The following is a 27650-nucleotide window of genomic DNA, read 5'->3' as shown; positions in this document are numbered from 1 at the left end:
ACAAAGAATTAAAAAAAGATTTGAAGAGACTGGAGATGTTGACAAGCCCAGGTCCGGCAGACCCTGCAAGACAACTGCTCAGGAGGAACGTTTGTTGGTTAGAAAATCAGTCAGCCCCTCTTCCACTGCAACAGAGCTCCAACAGGCCTGGTCACCTCAAGTCCCTGTGTCAACTGGAACAGTTTGTAGGATTCTGTCTTGAAATGGCCTCCATGGTCGAATCAGTGCCCAGAAGCCAGCACTAAACAAAAACAAATTAAAAAACCGTGTGGCATTTGCCAAGTCCCACAGCCTGCTAAACAGATGGATGCTGGAAAAGTGGCAGAAGGTGGATTTCTCTGATAAATCTTCAGTTGAATTACACCACAACTGCCGTAAAAACTGCAGGAGACCTACTAGAGCCAGTATGGATCCAGCAAACAGTTAAGTTTGTTGGTGGAAAGATCATGGTCTGGAGTTACATTCAGTATGGGGGTGTGCGAAACATTTGCAAGGTGGAAGGCAATATCAATAGCCTAAAATATCAAGAAGTATTAGCTACCTCTTACATTCCCAATCATAGAAGGGGTCAAATTCTGCAGCAGGATGGTGCTCCATCTCATACATGCTACAACAAAGTTCCTCCTGGCAAAGAAGATCAAGGTGCTCAAGGACTGGCCAGCCGAGTCACCAGACATGAACATTATTGAGCATGTTTGGGGTATAATGAAAGAGGAAGCTTGGAAGACAAAACCAAAGAATCTAAATGAACTCTGGGAGGCATGTAAGACTGCATTCTTTGCTATTCCTGATGACTTCATCAATAAATTGTATGAATCATTGTTGAACCAAATGGATGCAGTCCTTCAAGCTCATGGAAGTCACACACAATATTAAATATGGCTCTAATAGCAATACAACGTCATTCACAAATGTTATGCATCATGTCTTTATATTAGAAGTTAATTATTTGTTTGAATTTCACATTACTTTCTGTGGGCGACAAAACTTTTGTCTTGGCAAAATCTGACCTTTCTGTGTTCATTAAATGATCAATATTTCAGCTTTGCAGCAACTTTATTTTCATAACCCAAACCAAATTTGGGAAGGTTTCAGCTTTCAAAAGAGTAATTTATAAAACCAATGGATGAATTTAAAGTCAGGTTATAAGCTTTTATTTACATAACATGGATAAGCGACAGAACCTCTGTCAGAGACTGTACATATATACAGGATAATTCAGAAACATTGGTGACAATGACAGGATTATGTTTTTTTTTGGTGGTCTCATCAATATTTTGAGTTTTTATATAAAAGTCTAGCAGTGAAAAGTAAACTAGACATTAAATAAAAAAAAAAGTGTTAGAGGTATAACATTGCATGAAATGCTCATTGCGAGGCCTCAGAACCCACAACGTGTGCATGATAGCGCATATTGCGTTCCATGATCTCTTTCATCCTCCGGGACTTGTTGGAGTTGCCGGATTTCATTGACTGCTCTGACTTGGTGCTCTGGCACCGAGAGGACACCCTGTTTCTCAGGTTTTGTGAGATGGACCTGTGAAGATTCTTCATAGATGATGAAGCTGCCATAGTTTTGATCCAGGGATGTTGTATGGCATCACTGGCTGATAACCGGTCTCTGTAGTCTACAGTGAGCAGCCGGTCTATAAAGTCCTTTGCAAGATTGGAAACGCTTGGCCATGGCTGAAAGGAAATAAATATATATTAGTTTGGGTTTTTACAAAAATAGTAGTAATATAATATACTACTCATATAAACAATATTGATGAGAAATATTTGGTAGAACAATGGAAAAGAACTTGAAAATATGGGGCTGTTGATCACAGATACAAAATGTTAAAAAAACAAAAACAAAGGAAACAGTGGTGACTTCACCACATCCAGATTTGGAGCAGAAAATCCTCAGCGTTTTAGATTTCAAAAACTGATCTGTTGTGGATAAACTGCATTTTTCTGGAACTTTGCCATAGCATTCATTAGGGAAGAAAAAATATACCATGAAATACATTTTTGTACATTTTTGTCATGGTGGTAATGGAGTGGCTGGGAATCAGGACTCTTTAACTGGCCCTCTGGCTAGGGGACCCCCTAACTGTGCCTCATTCCAGAGGTACGCCTAATGGTGGCCAGGTTTGGACCCCCAGCATAACCCTAATTCCTAAGAAGCCCTGATCTTATACCCCTTATCCCCACCGGGAGGGGGCCGGGACTGGAGTGATAAATCTCCACACAAATGGACGGACAGGGAGGAACCGAAACTCACACTCACAGCAGTCAATCACTGAGGTTAAGACAATATGTGCATGGCGGAAATAAAGAAAAGGTAGGAAATACACAATGACAAAGGTATCTCCACAACACACCACGATAGCATACAGCAGTGCACAAGAAGCTGAATCACCATGAACCAAATGAACCAAGACCGATATCGTTTTCGCTATATTCGGCATGGAAGGACAGGATCCACCATCTTTGAAAGGGTGGAGGCGGCTGTGATAGCTCTTCAGTAACCTGTGACCCCAGCAGCAAGTTACAGGATAGCAGGAATTAACTCCTGCCAGACCGATCATCAGCCAGCACAAAAATTGTCGACGCCCGACTCTGACTAAACAACACAGAAGCACCAGGTGGCATGTCAGACTCTGCTATGTGATCAGAGTCTGATGTCCAAGAGCCTTTGTTCTACCAGTAAAGTAGGAATCCCCTATATTTCTGGTGACTGATGACGAACCTGAGTGGGGACTGTTTTTTGCAGGATAAGTTAGGGGTTTTATTGGTAATATTTTCGGGTACAGAACATTTTTGAACACTTTCAGTATAAGACTGGGATCACATTATTGTGTTCTCCACTGAGCACTTACATGGAGGTTTCCGTATAAATCCCTCAAAAATGTGATTCAGACCAAACCCTGGAGAGAACCACTCACTATAATGAGGCAGATGGAGACACTTTTGACTACGTTTGGCATCTGTTCTGGTGGTCTACATCTTTGTTAGCGGTGCACAGAACTGTGGTCTTCCACACTTGTGTGCTAAAATGATGCCTAAAATGATAGGACACCACCAGAACAGAGACCAAACGGAGTCCAATGTGTCTGCATCTGGCTCATTATAGTGATTGGTTCCAATGGAGTATTGTCTAAATTGCAGTTTTAGGGATTTACATAGAAACCCAGACGTAAGAGCTCAGTGGAGAGAGCAGGATAAATATGAACCAAGGCTAATTTTGATTTTTGGGAGGTAGACTGAACAAATAGACAGCAGTAGAAGAATAGTTCTTATTTTTATTTTTGTGCAGTTCACCTTACAGTGTACCGTATTTTTCGGACTATAAGACGCACCGGGCCATAAGACGCACCCTGGTTTTAGAGAAGGAAAATAGGAAAATAAAATTTTAAGCAAAAAATGTGGTCATGACACACTGTTATGGGGTGAGGATCTGCTGCTGACACTGTTATGGGGGTAATGTCCCCAAATTCTCTAGTAAGGTACCCCATCCTGGTAATGATCCTCCTGCCTTGTATATAATCCCCATCCTTATATTTATACATATATAAAATATATATATATATTTATACATATATATATATATATATATATATATATATATATATATATATATATATATATATATATATATATCTCCCTCATCCTGCTATGTATCCCTCATCCTGCTATATGTTCCCATCATCCTGCTCATATGCGCCCATCATCCTGCTCATATGCGCCCATCATCCTGCTCATATGCGCCCATCCTGCGACACACACATAAAAAAAAAAAAAAAACATTTAGTAGGCAACATAGTGTACTTCAGGCCGCCTCACCCTCCCACTAGCAAGTTGAACGACGGCCTGCAAGTCAATATGTCCACGGTAGGATTAGACCTATGAGCAAATTCTCTTCCCTTCTTCCTGTCTCTTCTATCCCCTCTCTCTATTCGTTTCCTGAGATTGCTGACTCGACTCTTGTATCTGAACTTCAAGTGAAACAACCTCGCTTACCTTTACTCAAGCTATCCCCCCCTCTTCTCTTCTCTTCTTTTCCTAGTTCCTTTGTTACTCAAGATTAGAAAACTGTTTCATGTTAATCCAGAAACCAGGCTGACAACTTAGATTGATCTTCCCTATTGCCTGTTGGATAAGCCTAATGATGTCTGACTTAGGCCAGATTTTGTACAGGTGCTAAGTGTCATGGAGACATAAGGGAAGTCTTTGTAACAATTGTAACAATCGTACCAATATTAGTTAAGTCTGTGTCTTCTGTTGACTATGTATTCACTTTTTTTTTTGCCTTAATAAACAAAACATTAAAACAAACAAAAAAAAAAACATTTATATTCACCTTTCCTCGCTCCACGCAGCGACGCTCCTCCTCCGTCTGTGACTCAAAAATATATTAACCCCAAATTTCTAAAAAATTCTCCTTTATTATACCAAAGCTAAAAAAGACTCATAGACATAAATACATACAATGTCTCAACTGGAATCAGCCAATAAAGGGGTAGATACATAGCAATAATTCATCCTTCAATCACAAATCGATATACATTTCTCCTCCTACAAATCCCTCAGAGGGAAAAATTGCAATTTTTCAAGGATTTATATACGTTTCATACCGTTGTTCATATTACATATTTTTTAAAACAACTATTAAACTCACTGTTGCACAGTGGTTTAGGAGCTGAATACAGAGACAAAAAGATATTTCGTCTCTATATCTAGTTCCAACCCCTATCCAGTTCCAGAGACCATATAACCACAATAATACAAGTGTCATCCCTGATAACTCCTTTTGATGTATTTTATGACCGCTATTCAACATCCAGATCACATCCACAGCTGGTCAATTTAACAAAGGAAAAAACAGGGATAACTTTAAAACTAGGCACATCCTGGAATACCCATAGGTTATTCCTAACAGAACCAACACCCAACATGTAGTGTACACTCATCTACTGAGCTATTATTTTAGATGCCATGCACCTTATAGAATGCCAAAAGGTCATTCTCTACAGAACAGAGACCTAATATCGGCACAACGCCATCATCTCAACTGTTAGAAAAAGGATTTTTTCAGCAAAGCAACAAACACTTATATGCCAAAGATTACACAGAATAAGTCCAATAACCATAGTTTGTTCCTTGATAGAATTCTTGATAGATTAAATATTTATCACATATGTACTTGAAGTTAAAAAATTGTATTCCTCTTCATAAAGATAGTTGATTTCAGACACATGATATGTCACAGGTTCCTTCTGGTAATGGTTAGACACTCTGTGCTTGATAGCTTCGCACTCTTGGATACAATTTACACCTTACACCTCATCACGACCGCGCACGCGCGCAGTCACGTCATTCATATTGTTTCATATAAACCCGATGTTACTTCCTGTCTGCTTCATCAAAGCCACCGCGCATGCGCAGACCCGCGCCAACCACGCAGCCGCCCATATTCTCCAAACGGCAATGCGTAGTTCTCATAGCGCAGCGCCGCGCATGCGCCCGAGGCATTAAGAGCACACAGGCTAAAAACAACATGTCACAAAATTCCAAATAACAAAAGGGTCACATGGGGGGGAAGGAACTTACTGACTGACCTCATATTTACAATATAAACCAGATGTACTTAAAAATCAAGGGGCCTTACTGCATATATATATATTGAATTAGTTAATGTAATCATTAAAGGGCCAATTCAATACTCCCAAGAAGTAGGGGGGATATTCTTACCCTAACAAACATTAATTATACCCCTCTCTTTATAATTTATTGACCTTTAGCTTACTGTTACTATTGATAAAAAACCAATCCCAATATCAATAATGGGGGTTTATATTAGGGAGGTTATCATTCAATCTAACCTCATCTAGTCTTTCCAATATCTCCGGACCATACACTAAAGCCAGTAAGGGAAGTAATACCCTCCCCCCAGTGGAACCATCTCAATACATCCCCAAAAAATAATCACAGCCCAATATACGTCAATCCAAAAAACACCCATATGTTAGATTTTCATTAAGACCCATTGGTTGTACCGACCCCAAACGAAATATCCATTCCGTTTCTTTCCTAAGAATCTTATTGTCCCAATTCCCTCCTCTTTCACTTGGTGTGATTACTTCTAAGACCTCAAATTTAAGTACGCCTGAGTCGCCTCCATGATTTTCCCAAACATGACGGGATATGGGAGTGTCCCGTTTGTGCCGGATATCTCCCAAATGATCCCCTATACGCCTTCGAAATTCGCGTCGCGTTTTCCCAACATAGTTCTTTGGGCATGTGCATGTTGCCACATATACTACCCCTTTTGTCAGGCAATTTGCAAAGTCCCTCAGAAAGTACTTAATCCCTGTAGCTACACTGACCGAATACTTAGAGACATTAATCCAACCACAAAAGTGGCATCTACCTCCTCCGTCTGTGCCGGCAGCGCTGTGTGGAGCCGGCCACGCTCCCTGCAGCACCGCGATCTCCTTCTGTCTGTGCCGGCGACGCTGTGTGGACACGTGCACACAGCGATGATGTCATCGCTGTGAGCCCCGCTAGTCTCCACACAGCGCGGCCGACAATCAGGAGGACATCGCGGTGCTGCAGCGGAACGGTGAGTGTACTGATTCACTTCACCTCGCACTGATGATGATGCGTGGGGAGCAGTGAATACAGCCGCACATGATCACTCCAGGCTGTAGTTGCCAGGGGTGATCACGGCTGGCTGTTTACTGTGCGCGCACCCCCCGCCCATCACCCTGCCCACCTGTCAGCGTCAGCTTCAGTGCTGAGAGATGATGTGAGGGAGGATGGGCATGCATATGTAATGAGCGAGCCCACGTGGTCACGGCAGGCTGCTACAGCCTTCTCATGCCCCCGATGACCCGCTCCACCGCAGCACCCTCATTCCCCACAGCCTTACATTCAGACCATAAGACGCACCCCCCCCCTTTCCCCCAACATTTGGGGCAAAAAAAGCGCGTCTTATGGTCCGAAAAATACGGTAAGTGATAAGATGGCCTTATTCTTCAGGTCGGTACGATTACAGCGATACCAGATCTATATAGTTTTTTTAAGTTTTTCTGCTATCATGCAGTAAAAATTATTTTTTTAAAATAACTAGATTTTTTTGTCACCATATTCTGAGAGCTGTAAGTTTGTTCTTTTTCGGTAACAAGGTAAATGAAAAATCATGGATATTTACTAGAATGTAGCATGAGCCAAGTATGTGATGCCAATGTCACCCCGATGCGCGCACGTGTTGGTGCACGCGTCGGGGTGGGCGTCACATACTTGGCTCTGAGCTCCTGCTACATTTTGGTAAATATCCATGATTTACTTTCATTTACCTTGTTTTTATCACTGGTTTTATATGACCTTTTGTCATTATCTATACCATTTGAATAGTGGAGCAGCCTCCCATTATACTATATACCTGCAACTTCATGTAGTTGATATAACTTTTTTATAGCTACATATTGTTATTAATATTTGGTGCACAGTGGACTCGTGCTGAGTTATTACTTTTCCGTGATGTCACTATTTCTGCATATTATGGCAACATTTAGGTGTATATATTGTATTTATATGTAATTTTATTTCCTCCTAGCACAAGACAGATCCAGATATAGGACTGGTGACCAATACATGTCCTTGTATATAACGGTGTTCGCTACAACATAGATGCAGGAAACACTTGTCAGTTCCTGTGAACGCAGGTTGACCATAAATATTACATCTGTCCTGTCCATACCTTTGCATCATATTCCTCTATTCAGAGCCCTCTACATCTTCCACAAGCTTCTAACTATGGAATCCACCTGAGTGCCATTTCTCTGATTTTATAAGACACTATGCACACAGACTCTCCAGATAAGCACCTTAATAAAGGCCCAAAAAGGCCGAAACATTGGTCTCTGGACATGTGTATTATTCTTTTTTACATTTTTTTTCTGCTTGAAAAATAAAAAGTGCACTTATATTGCAAATATCATTCTTTGGACTCCTATTATTTCACCCATGGTGTGCCAAAAATGATCTACCTTTATTTGACTTCTTTTTTTAAGCACCAAATTTTTCGAGTGAGCAGACATTACTCACTAATTCAACCGCTAGGACAACTAGGGCTGATGTTATGCGTTTGAAAGCTGCTGGTTTGATTCCAATGAAAGTGAAAAATAAAATTATATTTTTACATTTTTTTTCTCATTTCTTTATAGTAGTTTTATGGGAACAAAAGAATCTGACTTGTTCTTTCAGCTACATAGAGATGCAGGATATATCTATCCATATCTCTATGTAGCTGAATAATTTGTTCTAGCTTCTCTGTCTGCACTACAGGTCAATGGTAGAGCTGCTTCCTATTGACAAAGAGCTCACAAGTTCATGAGTTCTAGCCTTGTCCCAGGAAAGCAGAGCAGATGAGAATTTAATTTATGCATGTTCTTCTTGAGTTAATTTATTCACTGCACTGAGAGGAGGAGCCGGGACAAGAGCTGTATACAGCAGGACTGCGGGAGGGAGCCCTCAAATCGGGACAGTCCCGTTGAATCCGGGATGGTTGGTAGGTATAAAAATGGGTCCCAATCTTTATGGCGTGCAAATCTGAGAGCGGTTTGGTTTTAAAATGGACAGAGCACTGACCCATATTGTTTATTGAAACCATCCACTCATCTGTTTGGGTTTTTTTTAATTAAGATTTGTGTGTCTGTTCGGCTAAGGTTCATTTAGACATCCGTTTTTCATGTATGTGTTTTCTTGGTGTTTATCATGGATAGAAAACAAAGCCATGCTACCTCATGGGGCTCACCACATATCTGTAGCTTTTTGGGGTCCGTACGACTGAAAAAAAATAAAAGGAGACACATTGGCTTTAGTAAAGTAAAGTCCAGCTCACTCTCTACCAGGTGCACGGATCTCAGGGTCTTTGTGTAATGAGAAGAAAACAAGGAAACATCCAGCTCCACGAAAAATAATAGATGGCTTTGTTGGATAATCCACAAAAATATAAACGAGACACAGAATGCAGATATGCCATGCATTTCAGATCAATTATGATCATAATTGTCCTGAAAAGCATAACAATATACACACAGCCCCTCATTTGATGACCGCCACAGCCACCATATAGTGGCCAAATAATATAACAATAAAAAAACCTGTATGTGGGGCTGTGTGGGACATTATACTGGAGGCTGTGGTGGCCATACTGTATACGGTGCTGTAGGGGACATTATACTGGGGGCTTTTATGGGACTCATACTCTGTTGGGTCCTGTAGGAGACATTATACTGTACATAAGGGCTGTGGGTACTTTTATACTGTATCCGGAACTGAGGGGCCATTACACTGTATTTTGAACTGTGGGAGCTATAATACTGTATGGGGTGATGTGGGGACCATCATACTATATGTGGAGGTCCGTGGTGGTGATCATACTGTATATAAGGGGGTTGTTGTGGATATCATACTGTATGGGAAGCTGTGGGGACCATCATACCATGAAAGGGGACAGTGTGAGATGGGGTTATAGTTTGGAGAGGGCAGCATGGTGAGCAGTATGAAGGCATAGTGTGAAGAGGGGGCTCAGAATGGATATGATGGATATAGAGAGGAAGCAGAGTGAAATGGGGGCACAATATGGAGAGAGGTTGATATAGCTGGGGGACAGTCTGGAGATATCAAGAGTATAATGGAAAACTGGAAAGGGGATAGCTATGGTATAGGCTGTGGTTCATAAGCGCAGACAGTGTAGTGTTTATAGCTGATAATGGCAGACAGTGTGGCAGTTGCAGCAAATTAATTCAGACAGTGTGATGGTTATTTCTTATTAAGGTAGGTAGCATGGAGGCCATATTCTATAGGATAGTCATTTAGGGCATAGTATGAACAAATTTTTTTTGCAGAGGATATTTTAATAACACTCTTATTTTTAATGATGTGCTGCAAAAGACTGGAGAAACAGACATCTGCAGAGATGAGCTGTTGAAGTTAAACGTTATGATGGCTTCTAGACAACATGGAGAAGTAAATGAAGAGATGATTCCCATCAGAGAAGATGTCAACTAAGAGGTACCTGGATGTAAATGTTTATTTATGATACTAATGTCGCGGGCGGGGAGGGCGCTCACCCACTGCTCGGGTCCGACTGCTGCTGCTGCTCGGTGATGGCTCGAGCGGTGGGCTGGATCCCGGGGACTCGAGCGGCGTTCCTCGCCCGTGAGTGAAAAGGAGGGAATTGATTGTGGGGATTTGATATTGTCCGTGACGCCACCCACGGTTGTGGTGAGATTGGTGACACCACCGCTGCTCTGGACAGGGATCCCGGGAGCGATGACGGGGAGCAGCTTGGATGTTGGTTCTCCCCTCCGTGGGTAGGGGGTTGGTTGTCCTGGGGCCCGGTGAGGGGGGTAGGGATGGATGGCAGGCGGGTTACGGGGCCTGGTGAGGTGCAGGGTCGCGGAGGCAGCGCTGTGCCACACAGCACGGTGGTACTCACTCAGCCAATGACGAATGCAAAGTCTCCGGTAAAACAAACGGCTGGATGGATGGGTCCCACAGACGGCTGCGGTGTTTCTCCTCCCGGCAGGTTGATGGTGACTGCCTTTCCCTGCACCTGTGTTGTGTTACAGTTCCAATGGCTTCCCACTGGTAACCCGCTCCCCAGCTTGGATGGAGGCTGAGTGAGCCCCTTTTGCCCGCAGGCTCTGGCCCTGGGAACTGTAGCCTTGGCGGTGACTGTGTTTCCCTCTACGGTTTGAGCGGTTGCCTTCAATCGGGTCTTGACTGCTGGGAAACCCCGGAGGTTCCCTTCGCTAACGGATTTGACAAATTTAACGGCGACTCCTAGCCTTGTCGGGGTCCGTAAGCCCTGACGGATGGTGCTGGCTTCTCTTTACTCTCCGATACGGTACCGCCGGGCCACCGCCCGTCCACGGTCCATACGGTTTGCTCCAATTAGCCTCTCCTGCAGACGGTCACCACCGTCTGCCAACCTTGCTGTTCCGTCCGGGCCACACACCCGGACGCCTTCAGACTGCTCCTCTACCACTTTACTTCATCACTTCTCAAACTTCAAAACTGATCTGCTTCCTTTTCCCGCCTCCAGGACTGTGAACTCCTCGGTGGGCGGGACCAACCGCCTGGCCCACCCCCTGGTGTGGACATCAGCCCCTGGAGGAAGGCAACAAGGATTTTGTGTTTGGCTTTGGTGTGCCTAACCGGGGTGTGGGGTGTGTTGGTGTAGTTCTGTGATGACCTGGCTTGTCCAGGGCGCCACACTAACTACATCTCATCAGCATTGTGATTCCTGTATGGTCCCCAGTTTGATTTATAAGGACATTCTGGATGTTGAAGGTTCATGCAATACAATTCTATATGTGTCACACTTGGTATGGGGGAATACCAGACCAACGGTGAAAGGGGGGAGGGGAAATCCTGGCTCTAGGGAAAGAGGAGATGGTGACCCAACCTCTGGCCCCTGGCTCGCCTGATGTCCCTGGTTAGATTCTGCACCTATGCGCAAAGCAGGATTCTTAGGACCCTGAACTGGTCATGACCGGATGGGATGAGCATTAGCATTAGTCAACACCACCAAGTCCTAAAGAACACACAGGGAAAACCAACAGGGGAATGCAAATGGACAACTTATCTGCAAGATGACTTTGGGAGAATGACACCAACATACAATGTGTGTCCAAGAGATTACAAGCCGACTGCATGCAATCTGGACAGCATAGGAGTAAAACTCTATCACCAGCAACAAACCAAGGGGAAATGCAAGTATATAAAGACACCGGGAGTGGGAATGAGGATTTTCCGCTGACAAGGTCAAGATGTCCGCAGGATCCTAAAGGGAAAGAGTTATCCCTAACAGAGAAGATACATAGAATTCCATTCATACCAAAGAAGAAAGAATGGAAAATCAAGAAGCAATTTGTGCAGGAAAACGCAGTGACCTTCTGCAGCCAAATACTACAGGGTTCCTTATCAATCGTGACACACCCATGACAATATGGAGCTGATTTGACATTACAATTCATCGCTGTACTAAACTTGGTTATTGTATTCAAATACTGATGGTGGTTCTGGTGACGTATTCATGTACTAATAGTGGTTCTGGTGATGTATTCATGTACCGATGGTCGTTCTGGTGATGTATTCTTGTACTGATGGTTGTATTGGTGACTTATTCATGTACTGATGGCGGTTCTGGTAATGTATTAATGTACTGAGGGTGGTTGTGGTGACATTTATTTATGTATGAATGGGGGTTTGATGATATAATCATGTACTGGTGATGGTTCTGGTGATATATTGATGTACTGATGGTGGTTATGGTGACGTATTCATCTACTGATAATGGGTCTGGTCCCTTATTCATGTACTATTGATGGCTCTGGTGTTTTAATTATGTACTAATGATGATTTTGGTTTTGTATCATGTACTGATGATTCTTCTGGTGATGAATACATCACCAGAATCATCATCACTACAAGAATATATCACCAGAGCCATTAGAAATACATGATTAAAGCACCAGAACAACCATCACTACATGAATATGTCACCAGAACGGAATACATCACGAGAACTACAATCAGTGCATGAATACAAGACCAGAACCACCAACATTCATAGGCAAGTGTGTATATACAGAGCAGGCTGTCACAAAAAAGTACAGAGAAGTGATTACAACATGCTCACAGTATATTGAGAGGTGATGTCAAAGCTCCCAGCACTGCCCCGATGGCTGGACACAAGTGGTTGTAGGGAAAATAAAACTTAATTTTTTTTCCTGTACTCTGTACCCCAGTAAACGAGCCAGAAAGGAATTTAAATATAATTTACCTGAAGATTACGACTATATCTGCACATAAATAGCATATCTGAATGAGGCAGGTTTGCTTTAAGAGGATCTGTTACCAGATTTAAGGGAACTCTGTCAAATGTTTTACCCTCGAAACCATTAACTTGATTGCGTAACCCTTAAAGATAAGCCAATTGATCTATTTAGGACACTGCTTCTGTAAGGGGGTGGTAGTAGCCCCAAAACCTCCCCGACGACCTGGCTTCTTTTTCTGGTAGGAAGGAGAGTTGGGTGGAGTTCCATAGTTCACCACTAGAGGGCATAGTTGAGTTTAGGGGGGGAAGGGATTAGCTCAGAGGACATAGGGGAGGGGCACAAGTTAGAGAAGGAAGGAGATTTGGGAGTAGTGAAGGAGACAAGGAAGAAGGAGGTTGCAGAGTAACACGGAGTGGAGAGTAGTCAGATCCTGAAGTAGAGAAGGTCGCCCTGTTGTTTGAGGACTGGCAGTAAAGAATGTTGCTGAGGTTCCCTGGGAAGAGGGAGGTTAGCATGGCCAGAGCACCTATATTCACAGGGAAAGGGATCGGTAAACCACGTGGCCAATGGAAAACTCTTACAGAAGGGATAGTGAAACTAGCAAGAAAATGGATATGTCTGGGAAAGAAGTGCCCTGTCTCAGAGGAAGAAGATCTCTACCAACTAAATAAAGCGAAGATGTTGAATGAGAATCCGGAGTCTGCCTCTTCTTTATCGGGACTGTATACTAATACAGAGGTAAACTCCTCAGGGGCTGGCATCCTCCTGCCGCTCCTGCAAACCTCATCCCTTTATCATGAAGGAAGCCAGTCGGGGATACCACGACTACTACAACCCTCAGCCTCGGCAGAGCTCCCGCCAGTTCCTTCACTTCAATAGCGGAAAATTGACTTTTGAATTTGTGACACCCATCTTCAGCCTAATGCTGTATTTCTTAACTAGCAGTGTGGGGATAAGGCCTGGGCTGTAGGCCGCTTGTCCAGATGTAATAAGATAATCTGTGTGTGTATATAATTAAAGCATAGATGTCGTTGCATAATTATCTGTATGTCAGTATGACAATCGCATAGACACCATAATATGATTTTAAGATGTGCACTCAGGAATGTGTTAAGCAAGATGGATAGGCTAAAATGTACAATGAAGAAAGAAGTATTCATAACACACTGATTGTATTCATAACATGTTGGTTCTCACCAGCTGGGATGTGAAGCTGGGGCTTTATCTCTTACTCCTTGTTCCTGTTTCAAAGTCAAATGTTGGACTGTATAATCATGAGACTTTTAATACATGAGCCAGAAGCTTGCTTCTGCTCAAACAGTGAAAACGTCTCAGCGTGATCATTGTTGTCAGATTCATTTATATCTGTGCAGATCAATTTGAAATCCGTCTCTGTGACCCTGAGAAACACCATTTGTGGTTTCCCCAAAATTCCCAACCTTGACAGCAGTACGCTCCTTTCACTAATGGACAGATTAAAGGCCATGTACTAAATAAACAACCTATCAATCAGGCAGGGGTGGATGCTGGTAGGTAGGCAATACAGCATGAGTTTGAGAAGCTAAAAGTGCAACGTCACACCCCAAAGCACTTCCAGACACAAGTTCAAAAACATGATTTCTCGCTGCTAGAGCGGTGCTTTAAGATCATAAAGGTATTGAATGGCTTATCTTTTAAAGGGTTACACAGTCATATAAATTATTTCTGGGGGTGGCAATAAAGTTTTTGAAAGGTTCCCTTTAAAAAAAGTAACTGAATTGATTATTAAAAAGATCACTTGTACCTGTTAATACTGGTAAACGTATTAAATCAAATCCATGCCAGAATGACTACAAAATCCTTTTTAAAACTCTGCCTAATTTTAAACCAAGCATTTCATGAGTGCAGGTTAGCAATAAAATGCTTGCTTTAATACTATGATTATGCACCCACTGACATGGGCTTTAAAACTAAGAGATCTATATATTAATCCATCCAGTTTCTATTATGTAATCTAGTGACAGATCTGCTTTAATTTGTTAAAGGGGTTGTCCACTGAAAGCAAGTTATCACCGATCCACAGGATAGTGATACATTTTTGATCAGTCAGGGCTCAACAATAGTTACTTTTATCCCTGCTGGCCATAAGAACTTACACTCTACAGGAGAAAGAGGACCCTCCTGACTATAAGAGCTAACACCCTACGAGAGGACCCTGTTGACTACGAGGGGGTACTGATAAGTCTTTGGCTTTGTGATCTATTTTTGTTTCTATGGTAACAAATATTACATCACATGAAAGCCTTTTGTGTCTAATATATGTTTTCAAAATTTTGTGTTTGTTGCTTATGGCAACTGTGTTCTACGCATGCGGGAAAACAAAATGGCGGAGTCTAATGCGATATGTACAGCCACTGAGAGCAGAGGAGTGATAAAATTCTTGTTTTTGCAAGGAAAGTCCGCAAAGGATATTCATGGTGATATGTCACAGACATTGGGGGATCAATGCCATTCATATTCCACAGTTAAGAACTGGTTTGCTAAATTTAAAACGGGCCACTTCAGCCCCAATGATGAGGAACGTCCTGGACGACGAGTGGTTGTTGTTCCGGAGATCCTTGATGCTGGGCACAACCTCATACTGGAGAATCCACGAATTTCAGCTAAAGCAATAGCAGACATCATGGTGATTTCCCGTGAACGTGTTTGTGTCATTATTCATGAGCATTTGGTACCAAATTTCACACCATTTCTGATGCCATGGCTGCTAAGATGCCTGGTTTGAGGCACAACTGAAATCGACTGTTTGCTAGGCTTACAGAACTTGGAATACCGATGTAAGAAGTGTGTTGACATCAGTGGAGAGTATGTGGAATAAATGTAAAGTTTCTTTTTGGATAAAGCCAAAGACTTATCAGCAGCCGCTCGTACAAGAGCTTACACTCTACAGGAGCGAGAGGACCCTGTGAACCATAAGAGCCTACACTCTACAGGAGAGAGAGGATCTTGCTGACCATAAGAGCTTAGAGTCTACATGAGAAAGAGAAGACCCTTCTTACTATAAGAGCTTACATTCTACAGGAGAGGATCCCACTGAGCATAAGAGCCTACACTCTACAGGAGAGAGAGGATCTTGCTGACCTTATTAGCTTACTCTATACAGGAGAGACAGGACCCTGCTGACCATAAGAGCTTAGCTTCTACATGAGAAAGAGAAGACCCTTCTTACTATAAGAGCTTACATTCTTCAGGAGAGGATCCCACTGAGCATAAGAGCCTACACTCTACAGGAGATGATCTTGCTGACCTTATGAGCAAAATTCAAAAACAAAATTCAAGCACCATTTCAAGCAATGGACAATATCTTTGAAGGGACTTTGTCATCACAAAATGACTGTTCAAACCAAGCACAGTCGCTCATGTATCATGGAGTGTCTAAGCAGCTTCCCACCTGCTTGCTTTCCATCTATCTCCTCCCTTCTCTGGCTCCATAAAGCCATAGTTGTCAATCAAAGAAGAGGAGCGGGGGAGAGGAAGGAGATAAACACGAAAACAAGAAGGTGGGAAGGTGCACTTCAATGTTTGGACCCGCCATGACACACGAGCACCTGTACTTGATTTGAACATTCATTCTGTGTTGATCGACTCCCTTTAAGACATGAAGGTACATTTCTTAGTACTGAACGTCTACACACCCTATATACTTACATCACCTAAGTAACTGTATCTTCCTTTAAGGATCAGCCGGTAAAGTCTTGTTCTGTTTTCATCTTCAAAGGGCATGCATCCACTTAATAAAAAATAAGTCATGACTCCAAGAGCCCACATGTCCACTGCATTACTATAAGGTTTTTTCAGAATAATCTCTGGTGCAATGTATTCAGGAGTCCCACATATGGTCCTCATTGACCAGTCTCCTCCTTTGTTACCAGCGTTTGCCAAGCCAAAGTCAGTAACTACTATCTTTGAGTCAGCCCCGGGATGGTAGTAGAGTAGATTTTCTGGTTTGAGATCTCTGTGTGTTATTCCAAGTCCATGGAGGTAGTTTATGCTATCTAAAACCATATGAAGCACCTTGGTGGCGTCTCGCTCAGTAAATGATCCTTTAGCAATGATTCTGTCGAGCAGATCTCCACCTGTAGCTAGTTCCATCACCATGTACACTCGGTCATGAGTCTCAAACACTTCAATAAGCTGGATGATGTTGTGATGGCTGACTCTCCGGAGGATGTTGAGCTCTGATTCACAGACTTCCTTGCCTTCTTTGGCTCTTGTCTCAATCATTTTGATGGCAAACGGTTGTCGAGTAGCTCTGTGTTCTACTCTTACCACTCTGCTGAAACTTCCCCTTCCGATGAGAGCTTTGATATCATATCTGAAAGACAAAATTCTGTTCAGAACTAGAAATATTAGCTAATACATAAATGACATCAATTCTCCTAAATGATCATTCTCATTTACATAAGGTTAGGCTCATCTGAAGGTCAATGCAATAGCATAATAAATATTCAAAGTACTTATTTTAGTATTAAAAAATGACTTTTTCAGACAAAAGAATCAATACTAAGTTCTGACCACTAGATCTGTCTAACCGGCTCCACACAAAAATAACAGAGAGCTGGGATTCCATTTTGAGGCATATAAACACAGTTTGCCCAAAGGTAACTAGAGGTACCCAAACTAAGGATCACTAAAATATAACCTTTACTTCACAATTCAATGGCTATCATTAAAAGGACAGGGCAGGATATTAATGGTATTAATCCCTCATATAGCAAAGGGTATCAACTGGCAGCGGAGCAACTGATTATTATATTCCAATATAGCCCCATTTAATTATGGCTTCATCAGGGACATAGGCTATAGTCCCTGATGAAGCCAGTCATGGCGAAACATGTCGGGCAGGCTAATAGCTGGGAATTTTAATTAGCAGGCATAGAGTTAGGAAGTGACAATAATTATATGGGAATATAATAATCAGTTGGTCCGCGGCTAACTGATACCCTTTACTATATGAGGGATTAATAGCATTAATATTCTACCCTGTCCTGTCTTTTTAATGATAGCCATTTAATTGTGAAATAAAAAATATATTTTATATTTTAGTTATCCTTAGTTAGGGTACCTCTAGTTGCCTTCGGACAAACGGTGTTTATAGTTAATTTAACCCTCCGTTGATCAGGTAATTTTTTTTAGATAATTTTGTGGTAAATTCATTTTGAGGCAGGCACTCATTAGACTATTCCAGTCATGATTCATGCTGTAAATGATGATTCATGCTGTAAAGTGAGGGAAATATTTCTTTTTAACTTTTAAGGCTCCGTTACACGCAATGACATCGCTAACGAGATATCGCTGGGGTCACGGAATTCGTGACGCACATCCGGCCTCGTTTGCGACGTCGTTGCATGTGACACTTACGAGCGACCGCTAACGATCCCAAATACTCACCAAATCGTTGATTGTTGACACGTCGTTCATTTTCCAAATATCGTTGCTCGTTTGGGATGCAGGTTGTTCGTCGTTCCTGAAGCAGCACACATCGCTACATGTGAAACCCCGGGAATGACGAACAACAGCGTTCTTGCGTCCTCCGGCAACGAGGTGGGAGTAACGTTCATGCAGCTGCTCTCCACCCCTCCACTTCTATTGGTGGCCCGCTGTGTGATGTCGCCGCACAAACTGCCCCCTTAAAAAAGAGGTTGTTCGCCGGCCACAGCGACGTCATTAGGAAGGTAAGTTCGTGTGACGCGTACTAGCGATATTGTTCGCCACGGGCAAATCGTCAGTGATGCACGCACGACGGGGGCGGGTGCTATTGCTAGCGATGACGCTGCGTGTAAAGCAGCCTTTAGAGTTCACAAAATGCTGATAGAAGAGGATCCACACACTTAGAATATTGAATGGCTAGTTACAGGGCATAATAACTGGGACAGTTCCTGCATATATTCAGCAATGTAGAATCAGGGCAAACAGAATCTGGCTGCAGGTTTTTGCTATGTAATCTGAGAGCAGCATGATGTAGGGGCAGAAAGTGTGACTACAGTGATGTATCACTTACTGAGCTGCTTGGTTTTGATAGAATCCCTTATTTATTTGCTGTAGCACTTTACAGTGGTCAGATTACATAGCTGTCTATTACCCTACCCACACCACTGATTGGTATCTTTCTGTGCACATTGCATGTTGCCAATCAGTGTTGGGGACAGTGGTACACAGATTATCTGGTCTTAAGTGTACATGAAACTTAGTCCAATGCAGTGATAATCTCCAGTTGATAAAACACTGATAAATAAGTGATATCACTGGAACCAAGCTCTCTCTCTACATTATGTTGCTCTCAGATTAAAAAGCAAAAACCTGCTGTCAGATTTCCTTTAAGACCTCTTACTCTGGTTTTGGCTATAATTACTGTATATATACACTTTAATGTAGGTTCTGCATTCCATATTTCAAATGTAATCCATATTTCTTCAACCTACAGGAAAAATTTCGACCCAAAGCTGACTGTGAGATATGAGTGGTAGTAAGAATTTGCCACCATTAATTATATCAGTGAATGGAGTTAATATTGCACATGCTCACTCCTGCTCCATTTACACAAGGGCATTTTGGACCTCCATTCTCATCATCAGTGGGGGATCCATGGGTTGAACCCCCAGCGATCAGATCCTGTAGATAGATGACATATCTTCCTTTTTGGAAAAACAATATTGATGGTTAAAAATAAAGATTTATGCTCCATAATACAGCAATCGAAAATCCCTAATGGGGAGGCTGGAGGGGAGGCCAAGGACCTGAGTGAGTTTCAGGGAGAAGAAGTGTATACAGTGTACAAAGGTTCCCAAAATAGAGTGGAGGTTAATCCAGTGCATGAGTCCCTTTCTCATCTCACATACTTCATATTTCCATTGTTTTGTTGACATGCCCGATTATATTCATGGCATTGGATTGTTGGGTCCTTGTTTTGAATTATGAAAGGTCCGTTTGGCCATTAAGAGTCTGTGTAGCAAATGCTCACATGCGCTGCAAGTTTAAAACCGATGGAAGATGTAAGGCTATGGGCTTACTAGTAAGTTTTGTCAGTCAGTGTCTGGTTCAAAACTCGTCAAGTGTCAGGACTATATCTGACACTGTTGACAGCAGAAGTAGACACTCCACACAATGCTGCTTTTGAGTTGCACAGACAGGCTCGAACATCAACCAGCTGTGCTCTTGTAAGTAATTGGGCTTGCAGGAGTTCATTTCTGCTAGCCTGTGGATAGCTGCTTGAGTCACATGTTACAGAAGACCTATCAGTCACCTCCGCCTTTTTAAGATGGTGGAGCCTGGTCTTCCATGCCAATGATAGCTTTAAGTGATCACGGTCCTTGTGCTTTCTTAGCCACTACCTGGTGAACTTCTGTGTGCTATTTGGTGTGTTGTGGAAATGCTCTTGTTGTCTGATCATTTCCTCCCTTTCTGTAGTTTTCTCTTGATCATGTATTGTCTATGCCTCGGTGTGTGATTTGCTGTGAGTTTAAGGTTTATTTTTTCCTTTAGCTGTTTATTTGTATGGGATTAATCACTCCTGTCCCAGCCCTCTCTGGAGTGGAGGGAGGGGGGCCACTAGAACAGGATTGTTCAGGAGCTCAGGTTAGGAAGGCGGCCCAAACATCATTACCTTCAGACGTATCTTTAGTATCAGGGTCAGCCATGGTTCCCTTAGTCTGAGGGCCCATTTATGCACCCCTGTTCCTAGTGATCCCGTCACACCCCATTACAGGTTTCTCTCTAGACAGGTGGGTTTACACATTGCGACATTGCAGACATGCCTACAATGTAGCCGAAACTGCACTGACCTAATGATTGACACTATTTTTAAAATTGACAGCATCTGACCAGAAGTGAACAGACAAAACTTGACAGTATGAGGTTGTGCACAGTATTGACGATCTCCAGAACAACAACCACTCTCGGTCTTCCAGGACGTTCCTCATCATTGGTGCTACAGTGGCTCGTTTTAAATTTGGCAACCCAGTTCTTAACTGTGAAATATGAAGGGTATTGATCCTCCAATGTCTGCGACATATTACCATGAATATCCTACGCGGACTTTCCTTGATGAAAAAAGAATTTTATCACTCTTCTGCTCTCAGTTTCTGTGAATATCGCATTAGACTCCGCCATTTTGTTTTCTCGTATGTGTACAACACTGTTGCCATAGCAACAAACACAACATTTTAAAAACAGATATTAGACACATAAGGCTTTCATGTGATGTAACATTCGTTACCATAGAATTAAAAAAAGATCACAAAGCCAAAGACTTATCAGCAGCTCCTCGTAGACCATGAACTGTTCTACAATCGTTACTTGTCTGGACTTGCACAACCAAATGCAGATAAAATATCTTTTCTCTCATCTCTCATGGGCCTTCATGGTTCCGCAGTTTCACAACAGAGAGAAGGAAGGTCTCAGTTAAATGACCTAAGACATCTTCACATTACAGTATGACTGGACACAAAATATATTGCATTCCCTCAACAAAAACGCTGGAGGCTTGAACTTTCACTGAATCAAGAGTGCCAGCCCCCCAGCCACCTCCCCTTGAAATTAGGTATTTTTCCAAAAAAGAAGATTGGATTAATCCTTCAACTTGCAAATCCTCATGCTGTGCCTAAAGGGGGCTTTACACACTGCGACATCGCTAATGCGGAGTCGTTGGGGTCACGGAATTTGTGCCGCACATCCGGCCGCATTAGTGATGTTGCTGCGTGTGACACCGATGAGCGATTTTGCATGGTTGCAAAAACGTGCAAAATCGCTCTCATCGGTGACATGGGGGTCCATTCTCGATTATCGTTACTGCAGCAGTAACGATGTAGTTCGTCGTTCCTGCGGCAGCGCACATCGCTATGTGTGACGCCGCAGGAACGAGGAAGCTCTCCTTACCTGCCTCCCGGCCGCTATGAGGAAGGAAGCAGGTGGGCGGGATGTTACGTCCCGCTCATCTCCGCCCCTCCGTTTCTATTGGGCGGCGGTTCAGTGACGCTGCAGTGACGTCGCTGTGACGCTGAACGAACCGCCCTCTTAGAAAGGAGGCGGTTCGCCGGTCACAGTGACGTTGCCGGGCAGGTAAGTATGTGTGACGGGTCTGGGCGATGTTGTGCGGCATGGGCAGCGATTTGCCCATGTCGCGCAACAGATGGGGGCGGGTACCCACGCTAGCGATATCGGGACCGATATCGCAGTGTGTAAAGTAGCCTTTAGGCCTCTTTCACACACCCGTGAAAATCACACACGTGTTTCACGGACATGTCAAAGATGCGGATTGTCCTCTGTGAGCTGTGTGTATAGCACACGTGTTCTCCGTGTGTTATCCGTGATAACACACGGAGAACGGGAACTTTCTACTCACCTGTCCCTGGCGTCGCTGTCCGTGATGCTGATCTGTCTCTGGTCCTGCCGACTCCCCGCTCCTCCTGCTTCAGGCTGCAGTGGAGTGAATATTAAATGAGCATAATGAGCGGCGGTCGGCAGCAAGTGACAGCAGCGGCAGAGTCTGCAGTGCAGGAGAAGGTGAGTAAAGGGTTTTTTTTTTTTAAAAAAAAGACATGTCTTTTCTCCGGTGCGTGGCACACGGAACACATCCGTGTGGTCCGTGTGTGTTACGTGTGACACGTTTGCGTTCCGTGTGACACCCGTGATGGCGGAGAAAAACGGACATGTCGGCATATGGAGCACACGGGCACACGTAAGTACGGAACAGACACACGTTCCGTGCAAAAATACTTACGTGTGCCAGAAACTATAGGAAAACATATGTCAACGTGTGCCCGTGTCTCCGGTATGTGGGAAAATTGCCCATACACGTACCGAAGGCACGGGCGTATGAAAGAGGCCTTAGGCTGGGTTCTTCTGAGAAAAAAGATCTTATTATCCTAATCAGACTCTGATCAGAGTGGAATTTGTTTGTTTATCTCGGAGGTGGTGAATTAAGAAAAAAAGAAGTTTCTCTATTCTGTCAGTCCATGAAAATCGGACCACACTTGGATGTCATCCGGGAGATGTCCAATTTTTTTCACAGACCCATAGACTTGAATAGCATCGGATTCTGGGAGAAATATCATGCATACTGAGCGTTTCTTCCTCGGAGCACTGGAGGAAAATATTGGACATCTGCGTGGCCTCATTGAATAACATTCTGAGTCCTAGTGCTACCCACGTTTTTGACAGATAGCACTCAGATCGAAAACATGGTCATCTGCACAATTGTTTCTTTTTAATCCCAGACAATAAGTCTTAGTTTTTCCACTGTTTGTAAGAAGTGTATATAGTGGAAAGGCATTTAATTCTCAGTCATTGCATTAAGAATATACAGATAGTGCTGGATGAAGGGTGTTCTTGGTTCTGTATTTAAATAAGCTCAATTACTCCATCATGAATCTAATTTTTAAGAAGACCTTGGCCCCAATTCATCAAAGCAATTTCGACAGACTTTTGATGTGAATTGCTTTGTAAGGTGGAGAGGTTTAGCTCAACTGCAAATTGAACAAAATTTTTGGGACTTTTGGGGTTTTACAACAGTTTCTTCCAGCTTTGACAAAATGGGCAGAGCTAGGGCATGATAAGGGCACAACGGTAACAAGAGGGCACAACTTATCTATTTCATGACAAGCTCTGGTGTTCCCTGAGGCAGAAATAAGTCCCAGTGTAGCACATTGAGGCACACACCACTCTTCAGATGTTCACTATTCATGAAGAGGCACATCTTAAAAGATCAGAAGTGTCTGCCTCCACCAAGACCCCTCATGCTGCTGGCCTGAACTGTCACTCAAAAAAGAGTGCCTGGTTCCCACCAACCTTCATTTGCAATCAGGTGTCCTCCTGAAAAAAGAAGATGGGATTAACTTTTTAACTTTCCTATCTTCGAGCTGTGCCTTATTGTAAAGGCCCCTTTACACACTGCAACATCGCTAGCGATATCGCTGTAACATCACCGGTTTTGTGACGTAATAGCGACCTCCCCAGCGACATTGCAGTGTTTGACCCGCATCAGCGACTTGGCCCCCGCAGTGAGGTCGCTGATCGCTACAAATCTTATATGTCTATGTCTTATATACTGTATCTAGAAATATGTATATGTATATGAGCCTCCTGAATTGTAAAGCACTGCGGAATATGTTGGCGCTATAGAAATAAAGATTATTATTATTATTATTATCTTTCAGGACCACTTTTGGTCCTTTGTTTCCTGCTGCGCAGAATGCATCGGTGTGTTTGACACTGTTACAATGACATCGTTAGCGACTTTCCCATAGGCGTGCTATAGCGTTCCCTACCAGCGAGGTCGTTCTGCAGGTCCGAGATCGCTGGAAAGTCTCTAAACACTGCTGCATCGTTGGCCAGATCTGCCTGTTTGACAGCTCACCAGCGACTGTTTAGAGACTTTCTAGCGATCCCGGCCAGGTCGGGATCGCTGGTGGGATCGCTAGAAAGTCTCAATGTGTAAAGGGGCCTTAACTCTTGGCTTTATCTAGCGAAGAAACTACAATCTAAGGACTCATTAAACTGGTCAAATATACCTTAAGATGTGTTTCTATTACTTTTATCATTGGAAAAATCATAAACATTGTTTGCTTTTTAATCCCAAGTAAGAACTCTTACATTTACAACTATTTGCAAATAAGTTGTTAATTTACACTGATCAGTCTTCATAACATTAAAGCAACCTGCCTAATATTGGGTAGGTCCTCCACATGCCACTTAAACAGCTTAGCAAAGATCCATCAAGGCACAGACTCTGAAGATGGCCCAAACTCCACAAGGTGTCTGAAGATGGCACAGACTCCACAAGGCCTCTGAAGATGGCACAGACTCCACAAAACCTCTGAAGATGGCACAGACTACACAAGGCCTCTGAAGATGGCACAGACTCCACAAGGCCTCTGAAGATGGCACAGACTCCACAAAACCTCTGAACATGACACAGACTCCACAAAGCCTCTGAAGATGGCACAGAGTCCACAAAGCCTCTGAAGATGGCAGAGACTCCACAAGGCCTCTGAACATGACACAGACTCCACAAGGCCTCTGAACATGGCACAGACTCCACAAGGCCTCTGAACATGGCACAGACTCCACAAGACCTCTGAACATGGCACAAACTCCACAAGGCCTCTGAACATGGCACAGACTCCACAAGGCCTCTGAACATGGCACAGGCTCCACAAGGCCTCTGAATATGGCACAGACTCCACAAGGCCTCTGAACATGGCACTGACTCCACAAGGCCTTTGAACATGGCACAGACTCCACAAGGCCTCTGAACATGGCACAGACTCCACAAGGCCTCCTAACATGGCACAGACTCCACAAGGCCTCTGAACATGGCACAGACTCCACAAGGTCTCTGAACATGGCACAAGCTCCACAAAGCCTCTGAACATGGCACAGACTCCACAAGGCCTCTGAACATGGCACAGACTCCACAAAACTTCTGAGGATGGCACAGACTCTACAAAACCTCTCAAGATAGCATGGACTCCATGAAAACTCTAAAGATGGCACAGACTCCACAAAACCTCTGAACATGGCACAGACTCCACAAAACTTCTGAAGCTATCCTGTGGTAATTAGAACCAAGACCTTAGCACCAGACTATTTCAAGGTGTAGGCACCATTGATCAGAAATGCATCAGTGAGCTTTTGGCACTGATCACTTTGTTGCCAATCATTCTTCTTTAGACCTCCTATGGTAGGAACTAACCACTGCAGTATTGTACAAGTACTGACCCATTCATCTAGACATCACAATTGGTCTTTGTGAAAGTCAGGTCAGATCATTATACTTGCATTTTTTCCAGTTTTCAACACATCAACTTTAAGAACTGACTGTTCACTTTGCTGTGTAATATATTCCACCCCCTGACAAGTGCCATTGTAACAAGATAATCAATGTTATTCACTTCACCTGTCAGTGATTTTAATGTTAGGACTGATCGGTGTATGATCTGTAACAGAGTGACTGACTGCCTGTCTGTTCGAATATCAAAAATCGTCCATTAGAGTAAGACCAGTTTTCTCCTCTAACAGTACATGTGATGATGGCTCTTGACTTATGACTTTATGGTTTTCCAAAGAAACGCCGACCTGGCTCTGAGGAAGTTTTGTTTTTTGTTCTTTTTTTAAACCTTGGCATGTAATCACTAGCCTAAAGTATAGCAAGCAAGAATCAATCAGACCCTTTTAAACATGTACCCATTTTATATAAAGTTTTGTTCAAATATGTAAAAATTGGTAAAAAGTATCTATTTTCCTACAATATTCCTATGACTCTCAGAAACTAATGCTGAGGTCCCCAACCTTTCTGACCATGAGGGCCACATTCAGCTCTAAAAGAAAGTCGCGAGCTGCATTCAGCTATGAGTGAGGACCGATAGCCACATCCAACGCTGGACACCTAACAGTAGTGACACCCAGAGCCCCCATTACCAGTACAATAACAGCCATAGCAGTCCACAGAATTCACCACACTGAGACAATATACCAAGATCCAGTGGTTCCATCCTTACCCCATTCAGATCTGCTCTTCTGTGCGAGACTGCTCACAAAAGTCACCATCTGGAGACCTGCTCTTCATTTTCTAGACCTGGTGAAAGACAGTCGCGAACCACAAATCATGGGCCCACAACCCACAAGTGGCTGCTGCGCCGCAGGTTGGAGACCCCTGAACTAGTGTAACTCTTTTAATAAGTGTGTCTTGGATCACAAAGCCCCTATAGCATCATTACTAGTAAGAAATTTAGAAACAGTGTACAATTCCTATGAGCCATCAACAGCTCGCTCAATAATAGTAATAATAATAATAATAATATTATATGCTTATAATTATAGCCCTTGTTGGATGTTTGAGGGCCTATTTTAAGGGTTCATTGGAACCCACTTGCTTAGTTTTATTAGAACAATTAAATTAATTGTCAACTCCCTACTAGTATCATGTGAATCAGTGAATGTGAAGGTTCTTCCTTTTAAATTTTACATTCCCTTTGAAATCATTCCTGGTTTTGATTAATTAATTTTCTTTTAAAGAGGGCCATATAAAAAAAAATATTGTAATTTAATTGCTGTGTTTATACTGGCACCTCCATCCCCCGAGCTGTTAGGCAAGAAGACCAGACCTAAACCTAGAAAGCTGCAGTTCAGTAGTACACACTACATGTCCTTAACCACCTTGAAGATTGCTTGAGGTGCACATTGAGCAACACTTTACATATCATTTGCATGAACAGAAGTTTACAAGCTTAGACTTCAGGTCATACTGATTCTGTACTAAAAATCTAAAAAAGATCTATCAGATAGTGGCGATCTACTTTGCAATCAAGAGAAGACCCAACATATGTTACATATACACAAGTAAGACTGTACTTGAACATTACAAAGATTTCAGAGCAATCTGAAGATACTCACCTAGCTGTAACTCTGGGGTCAAACTTTGCACGGTACCGTGCCACTTGATTCTTTTTTTCTTCAATCTCCCGATCTCTTTTAGGTTCTTCTTGTAATCCCCAAAATTCAGCCTTACATTTCACAGGTTCACCACAGAACTGAACAGGAACCATGGCACGGATCAGCTTGACGTAGTATGGATTCTTCTTGAGAGGAGGTTCCATGGGCTCTGGAAGCACCTTACTGCTGACTACGCACCCCATCTTAGGAAGATAGGAGCAAAAGGAGTAAAATGAGGAGAAAGGGACCCATCACACTTCCAGTTGCCTAAGACAAAAAGAACAGAGATTGTCCTGAACAGCTAAATCAGCTCCTCCTACGCACTGTCCATGACAACCTCTG

At 43.0% G+C, this 27650-nt stretch overlaps 1 protein-coding gene across 1 annotated transcript; it reads right to left on the bottom strand.

The window, feature by feature from the left end:
- Positions 1-1368: 1368 nt before the first annotated feature.
- Positions 1369-27511, bottom strand: PSKH2 (protein serine kinase H2). Its single transcript, XM_075316274.1, has 3 exons — positions 27270-27511; positions 16527-17193; positions 1369-1686 (listed from the first exon to the last, which is right to left on the bottom strand). Exons 1-3 carry the CDS (start codon positions 27509-27511, stop codon positions 1369-1371), a joined length of 1227 nt encoding a protein of 408 aa, XP_075172389.1.
- Positions 27512-27650: the final 139 nt, after the last annotated feature.

This window comes from Anomaloglossus baeobatrachus, chromosome 6, assembly GCF_048569485.1.
Source record: "Anomaloglossus baeobatrachus isolate aAnoBae1 chromosome 6, aAnoBae1.hap1, whole genome shotgun sequence".
NCBI classification, from domain to species: Eukaryota; Metazoa; Chordata; class Amphibia; order Anura; family Aromobatidae; genus Anomaloglossus; species Anomaloglossus baeobatrachus.
This window is presented reverse-complemented; position numbering and strand designations above follow the sequence as displayed.